The following is a 7803-nucleotide window of genomic DNA, read 5'->3' as shown; positions in this document are numbered from 1 at the left end:
TTTCCCTGCTCTCCCAGCAGTCTCAGAACATTAACTTGGCAAGGCTAGATGGGATTGAAAATTCTACTACTAGTATTATAATATTTCAAACTTTGCCTTTGTCCTACATTTCCCCTGTAAAAATAGCAACTAGAAGAGCTCCTCCCCCATCTCAGTCCGATTACCAGGTTTCCTCCTATGGATAAAAGGGAATAAGGATGCACAAGCATGTACTTCAGTACTATTCAAAAGCATATTGGGACATTACTAAATAGTCATAAGAAGCAGATGAGTTATGGTGTAATTTAGAATAATTAACTGATGCAGTCCTTATAAAGACTATTCATTCAAACAGAAAAATCCAAACAAATTTCTGCTCTCCCAGGTGGCAACTCAACATCTGTTTGAGTCCAGGGAATGTGCCTGAACACATGAAGTCTTGCATGCAATCCAGATTACTTGCCACCCCAGCATTCACTGGAGTTAATACTTTCATTTTAGTACTTGGGTTTTGCTGTTTCAAGAGTAGGCCTTAAGATGGTGTGGGGAGAGGAACAAACCATGACCATGAAATAAGCCGCCAATTATAGTCTCACAGTTAAATGGTCAAACCTAATTTGTCCCAAAATTATGAGAAATTCTTCTATAAAAGTTGAAATACTCAAAATAATTGATAGAAGATGGTGGGAAGACCCCATTCATACATTGTGCTGCTGTCTACATGAAAAAAACAGCTTCAAAATGAGTCTGAAGTGAGTACTTCATTACAATCCAACTCAATGTTACCTCCAACTTGCTCACTCTATTTAGTGCTACATAGCAAAGAAAAGATTTATATACTAAATTGCATAAGAATATATATTATATACAGGAATTGTGTAAGACAAATGTATCAATCAATGGCTAAAGCACAGCACAAGTTGTCTAGGGAGATGTGAACAAGGAAAAGATATTATTTTAGTGAGGTTACCAGCTGCCTTGTAAACAAGGCAGGGCTTCTGCCAAAGATATACCTTTTGATTTTAGTCTTTGTAAAACATTTTGCAATTTGCAGCAAATATGAGACAACAGTCTTTCAAGCATGAAAGGCAATGGCCATTTTGTCAGTGTCTGCCAGCAGAGATCAAAAAAACTGAATCACTTCTAACCTTAACTGAAAAAAAATAATAACTTCATATTCTTAGAGCCAGGACTGTGGCCAAGACAGACTTAAGAATTATGACTAGTCTAGATATATTCACATTAATATTTGAAAGATTACCTGTATTATTGGTTGTGTGATAAAAGGATGGAGGTATGGCATTAGCTTGCAGTAGACATCAGCAATATTTAAATACTGTGCTACCACTGTGATAAATCCAACTGCACCGTAACGTATCCAAAGATTAGGATGGCACAGGAAAGGTGCTGAAAGAAAATTAGGCTGTTAAAAAAATGTGTAATTCATATTAAAGAGACAGGACTATCCCGCATATGGCAGCCTGTGGTATAATTTCCTCCCTCTAGAATTATCCCCAGACTGTCTTCTCTACTGCAGAGGGCCAAGGTTTAAGGTACCTACAGCAAAAAAATTACTTCATGGACTTCACTGGACCTGTAGTGTTCAGTATCCTTGCTATTGGCAAACAGCATTATTTTTCTATTTATTCAATTCACTCTCTATCTCTCAAAGTTTGCAAAGGAGACTAATAAAAAAATAAATTACAACCTTATTCTGCACAGTTATGGAGAATCCTAATATCAGTGATTTTAATTTTTTTTTTCTTTTTAAGCAAATAATGTATTCCTTTTTTCCCCCCTTTCTTCCTTGAATAGTCACTAATTATAATGTAAATTATCAGTATGTTCTTGTCAGGCTCAGAAGTGCATCTCAATTACCTGGGTTTTAAGAAGCTGTAATCAAGGAACTGTATAAGATATAATCACAGATCTTCTACCCCAAATTCTAAGTGCATTTGAAAAGCCGAAACACTAGTAAGCAGGAGACTAAATCCCAAAAGATCAGCTGGTCTCTTCTTTTCTGTAAATAGCTGGTAAATCTTGGGCACATCTAAATTAAACTGATAAGCCTGATAAAGAAGGAGAGACCAACTCTATATTCAAGGTTCTGTTGAGTTAAATGGGATTTTATGGTGTTAGAAAGAGGATGAGAAAGGATCATGTATTGTCTGAAGGACTGAGAACTCCCCTTCCTCAAAGTTTTCTGCCTGATCAACTTCCAAAAGTAACCAGGAGTTTTTCCTTATAGGAGGAAAGAACTTGGCAGGAAAAACAATGAAAGATCTGAAAAGAGGTTTTTGCACTCAAGGCTAAGTGCCATTTGCTGCTGTCTTATATTAAAACAGAGAAGATGCTTCCAATTTGTTCCACTAAAATTATTATTTTAGAGTTCAAAGCCCTAACATGGTTCAACTAGCAATAGTTCATTAACACAATTTTACATGGATTTTAAAACAGTACTATGGGTTTGCATATTGGACAGCTAAATAACCATGGAAGCCTGATGTAGTACTAAGATTTCTTCTCTTTAATAGGGAAACAAGGTATTATTCAGTATTTCAACTCACCAATATCACAAGCAAACTCATAAATATGGGGCTTTTGCAAGAGCCCTAGCTGGCACATACAAGTAAGGGCATTGAGGGCTTTATAAATGACAAATTCTTCAGCATCACTGAGACCTTGCTGAAGCAGAGGTTTCAGTATTGACGAACTTTGCCAGCCAACATAAGCAGCAACACCTGAAACAAAAAGCAACACATAAAAATCCAAAGTAGTACTTTCTTGCCTTTCCTCACCAAAGTTTAAAACTGCTATCCCACTAAGACATCTCAAAACAGATTATTAGTCATTAGAAAAAAAAGGAAGCTGCTTTTCATTCGAAGTTAGAGAAATATTCTGAAAACTCTTTGACAAAAGCAGATCCTTGTGCCTGCAGAGGTCATCCCAGATCTCAAGGCATAAAAGGTCAGCACACAGCTGGCCAGCACAAATCTGAAGCAGCAAGGGAAAACCAGCAATGCTTCTAAGAGGTGGGGATGCACTGCCTGCATTTGTACATGGAAAGGACAAAAGGGCAACAGTAAAAGATTCTCTTAGGTTTTTGTCTTTTAACTTAGCACTGATGGTAATTTAAATATCATTGAGATTTCTGAAAAGACTGAACTGGATACTGGCTAATTATCAGCAAGGAAAGCCTAGAACATATTTATCCATGAAAGAAAGAATCACTAATAGTCAAAAAGGAATAATTACAACAACCTTCTAAAACTCTTCTAGCCTGAAATGGTTGCAAAATTTGCTGTTTAGTTAACCAGCTGCAAATTGTTTGATGTAATGAAGCCACCTTTTCCTTAGTTTCAAAAATAATTCTCGTTTTTAAATATAGCTCAAAATCTTACAAAGAAGCCAAGATTGAAAGCAACATGGAAGTAATTCTTTTGAAGCAGCTGGCCAAAAATAGATCTACTGCATCCCAGGAAGAGATATTGCTTTCCTGGTCTTCTTCCTTTCTCACATGAAAACCAGCCAGTGTCCACATGAAACTGTCATCAGGAATTGGTAGTTTAGAGTAGATAACCCATCTACCATAATTAATCTCTGGCAATGGTCAGAGAGATTGACATTGTTGAATTTCAGATCTTTACTCAAGCTTTAAATCACATCAACATTCCCTCCCACAAACAACTGGGCAAGTATTCTGGTTGTTCTCAAGAGAAAAAAAACAGTACTTTTTCATTTAATAGCTCAGGCTTGTCCTTACTATTGTTATATGTGGTACACAGCATAGACCATAAATGCTTCTGCTTGTAATGCAGTTAATTTGGGATTGATAAATCAGTACTTTCCCATCAGAATCAAGATTAAACATAACTTTATCAGTTCTACTCTAATAAGGTAATAATAAATATATTTGTTTATCTGTTAACGCTGGGCTTTGCAACCAGTTGTTAAAAGGAAGAGAAGAAGAAAAGAGAAATGGCTCAGATAAGATAAATCCCCTCAGTGCCACTGTCACAGAAAGACATCTGCCCACAGCCACAGGCAGCAGTGTCTACACATACTTAAACATGAGTCAGAGAGCTCAGTTGTAAAGATGTGCAAAAGCTTTAAGTAAAAATTAATCTGAATTCTTCTATGGGGGCTTTGAACAGATACTGGGAGAGAAGGGAGTTAAAAACCTATCTCTCTACACACCTTTTGCAAGACGCCAGGGCACTGTGACCCATGCTTTGGCTACCCCATTGCTCCTCCTGAGCAAATTCTAAGTTACCAGCATCACATCTTGGCAGGGTTTGCTAGCACTGCATTTGGTGGCTTCCAGTCATAATGGAACATGTGCCTACCATAGTGGCCCTGCTGAAAGTCTGATCAGGCTCCTTTTTCGTGCTATGCACTTCAAGGACCATTTCCCCCACCCCCAGGTACTGAAGTCCACTATGGGAAATGTTTTCCTGACCCACAAATCCTGGGACTGACAGCAACAGTCATGTGGAATAGTTTCAAAAATACATGGAACATCAGATACATGAAACAATGGACACAAAAAGCTATCATGTCACTAGTAAGAGTTTTTTAAATAGTTTGAGGTTTTCTGAGCTGACAGGACTCTTTAAGTGATGTCTTATGGCCCTAAAAAAAGTTTTGAAATTATAATTTTAGCCTATACAGACACATAGTTTTCATTGCATGAACAGGACTACTGAAGTTAATGGGATATGCACACCCACTAAGTGATGCATCTGCTAGTCAGCTTGCAGAAAACTTAACATTTATTTGTCATAAATTTAGGCTTTTTCAGTTAGTGTCTTAAGCAAAGACTCAAAAAATTTAAAAATGAAATAGCCTTTAAAGCTTATTTTTTTGGTTAATCTAATCTGTGGTCTCATTTGTATTAAATATTTTGACTAAAAGAAAAAGATACTTGTATTTACATGGCTTCATCTTCATTCCCTCTACAGAAACATTTACACTCGATAATTCAGCAAAGTCTTTTCCTATAAACTCTAGAAGTCCTTTCTTACAAAGATTTCTATGTGACTGTTAACAGTTTCTAGGATATGCAAAATTTAATTTATTTACATTATTATCTCTCTACCCTGTCTGGCTGAAACCAAACACTTACCAACAATGCTGTCAAAGAAAGCTCCTCGAAGGTGCCAGTCATTCTTATCATTTAAAAAAGTGATCATATGAGACAGAAGAACATCATTGGCCTTTTGACGTCCAAAAAACACACAGAGGCGTGTTATTCCATTTTCCATCAGCGTTTGTTTCACAATGTTCTCTGGATCACTGAGCAAAGTCACAACTTTCTGCTGCACCATTTCATGCAAGGCTTGCAACTCTGCAAGAGACAGAGTGAACATTTGAGCTGGAGAAACAATACATGCACGTGTACTACTTGCTGCTCAAGAGTTACACCGATAGGTCATGCTGAAGAGCACCCAACTTGGTAAGATGGACAACACAACAGAACCTCGACAATTCCAACGACTGACTTATCAAAGACTTCAGACTAAGAACAAGGTGGAGGCCAAGCTAAAGAGTATAGAAATATGAAACATTCTTTCCAGATCAATATATTCTAAACTTGTCATATCTTTAACTAAGATGATCTGGCTCATTATAAGTGTATGTGACATGCAGAGGTGAAGAAGCATCAGAAGGAGCCAGCAGCAATGTCACAAAAAAGTCTTCGAGGCAACGCTGCTTTGATATGTTTGACTATCAGTTTCAAAATTTATGAAATGACAACAGATCAATAATGTATTTTTAATTGGGTAGATAAATCAACTTAATTAAGGATACAGAGAGGAATAAGCAATGCTTGAAAAAGTGATGCTTTCCAGTTTCATTAAATGTCAACAGCTACCCTAACCATAACCACAAAAAATGTGAAGATGACAATGCCTATGGCTTCTACTCTGTGATACAACTGAAAAGAAAAAAAATCATGTTAAATGTAAATCACAGAATTGTTAGTGCACTGGCTCTTACTGGAAGCTGTACAAGGGAGGTTCTCAAACAAGAAGCCAGAATTTTCAGCTACTGCTGTCCTAGCTTTGCAGGGATGATTACTATTTCCCTGCAGTCAGAAGATCAGCTAATTTGCTTTCTATCATCTGTCTGTCAGTCACATGAAAAAATTGCCTTCTGGATTCACATTTCTCATGCTTGGTTTCTAAAAGGGCAAAAAGAACAGAACTTTTTTCTTCCTCGTGTTACTACTTTCATCTTCAAGCTCTTTTGAGGGGTAGGGGAAAGCACTTCTTAGAAACACAGCCTGTACAATGAGGCTTTCTTTCTCTCAGTCCTCACCAATTCTGGGCATCCCATGACTTATGTGAAGGAACTTGAATGTAACTTTTTAGGTTTGGTTTTGGTAGGTTGTGTTTTTTTTTCTTTTAAGTATCATCCTGCAACTATTTAAGAGATAATTGAAACATGCCTTTTTCCCTACCAAATGGAGCATGTGTGGGATGTTTACCAATCAGGAGTAGTTGCAGATTGGTCTGCTTAGCCCAAAAGAGAAACAACAGTTTTTAACCACAAACTGTTCCCAGCTTAGAAGACTTGTCCAGCATTTTTCCGGAAATTGTCGCATCACTAAAAGTCCCTGGAGATGACACACAGGTCACTTATTGCCATCCCTCCTTCTCAGGCAAAAGAAAAACCACCCTTAGGATTTTAAGTCATTCTCTGTGTTACAGCTACAATAGCACAGACAGCAGCATTACTGCCAAATAGCATCCATACAGACAAGAATTGACAGGCTTAGGAATAGAAAAACAGCTGAAAAATACATTACTATCACTATGCTCGAATTTGTTAGGTTTTTCAACACTAATGCTGCCTGGCACTTCAATGGAAGCAGTATTTGGAATACAGCCATGTTTTCACAGCTGATTTGTTTACAGGACCATGAGTGAAGCTGGCTATGCAACCAGGCAGCCAGCAGCACAGTCAAATACCTTGAAAACTTTTGGAGAAGAAAAGTGTACTAATTTATATACTTCTTTGTCTTTCACAATGTTCAGAACAGAGGTGTCAGTTTCTGCACGAAATTGTAACACATACACTTCAATACTGGTCGAGGCAAAGCTTTCTTCCCATTTAACAGGAAACCTAAGCTTTAAGAAATGAGGAAGATCAGTGCTTTGCTATTACAAGCAAGCAAGGTAAGTAGAAGTGACATTACCTGTGTCATAGTTATCACTAGGGTGAGATGTTTCATCCATTTCTTCACCATTTGGTTCATTTTCCATATTCAGATTTTTCAGCTGTACTAACTCCAGAAATCTCAGAGCTGTTTCTGCCAACAATGCTATGTTTTCTGCAAAGAAAAACATTTTGGTTAAGAATTGTACTTCTTCGCCCGTTTACATCAGCCTGATGATCCCCCTGTGGAGAGATTTTAACCACTGACAATACCAGTCATGATGGGCAAATAGGATTGAAATTCCACATTCTCCCATCAACCAACTTTAACTCATGTCCCTAGCCCCACCAAAGTTACTAAGTACATCAAATCACACAGTACTTTTGTCACATAAACAAGTGGAAAAACTCTAAGGATACCAAGTGTAACAATGACTATTTTCAGCCTTCTAAAACGAGCCCTAAATGCCACCTAATCTCGGGCTAATGATTAAATAAAATACCCACTTGTTAGACTGCAACAAAACAACAAACCACCACTCCAGGATATGTATCCTAGGGAACAAAACCTGGGTTACCCCGGAGGGCTGAATTTTAGAACACTTGCCCCCATATCTATCCATGTGGTCTGGCACCACTCTGCACTGTTTGGAAGCTGCTGAA

At 37.6% G+C, this 7803-nt stretch overlaps 1 protein-coding gene across 1 annotated transcript in view; it reads right to left on the bottom strand.

The window, feature by feature from the left end:
* Positions 1–7803, bottom strand: part of PIK3R4 (phosphoinositide-3-kinase, regulatory subunit 4) — a 25023-nt gene that overhangs the window by 12377 nt on the left and 4843 nt on the right. Inside the window, exons 4-7 of the mRNA XM_010007486.1 lie at positions 7181–7315; positions 5105–5326; positions 2547–2720; positions 1241–1386 (exon numbers count right to left, since the gene is read on the bottom strand). Of these exons, the coding sequence (XP_010005788.1) occupies positions 1241–1386; positions 2547–2720; positions 5105–5326; positions 7181–7315 (677 nt within the window). The remainder of the gene's footprint in view (positions 1–1240; positions 1387–2546; positions 2721–5104; positions 5327–7180; positions 7316–7803) is intronic.

Source organism: Chaetura pelagica, unplaced genomic scaffold (assembly GCF_000747805.2).
Source record: "Chaetura pelagica isolate M959 unplaced genomic scaffold, ChaPel_1.0 scaffold10, whole genome shotgun sequence".
NCBI classification, from domain to species: domain Eukaryota; kingdom Metazoa; phylum Chordata; class Aves; order Apodiformes; family Apodidae; genus Chaetura; species Chaetura pelagica.
This window is presented reverse-complemented; position numbering and strand designations above follow the sequence as displayed.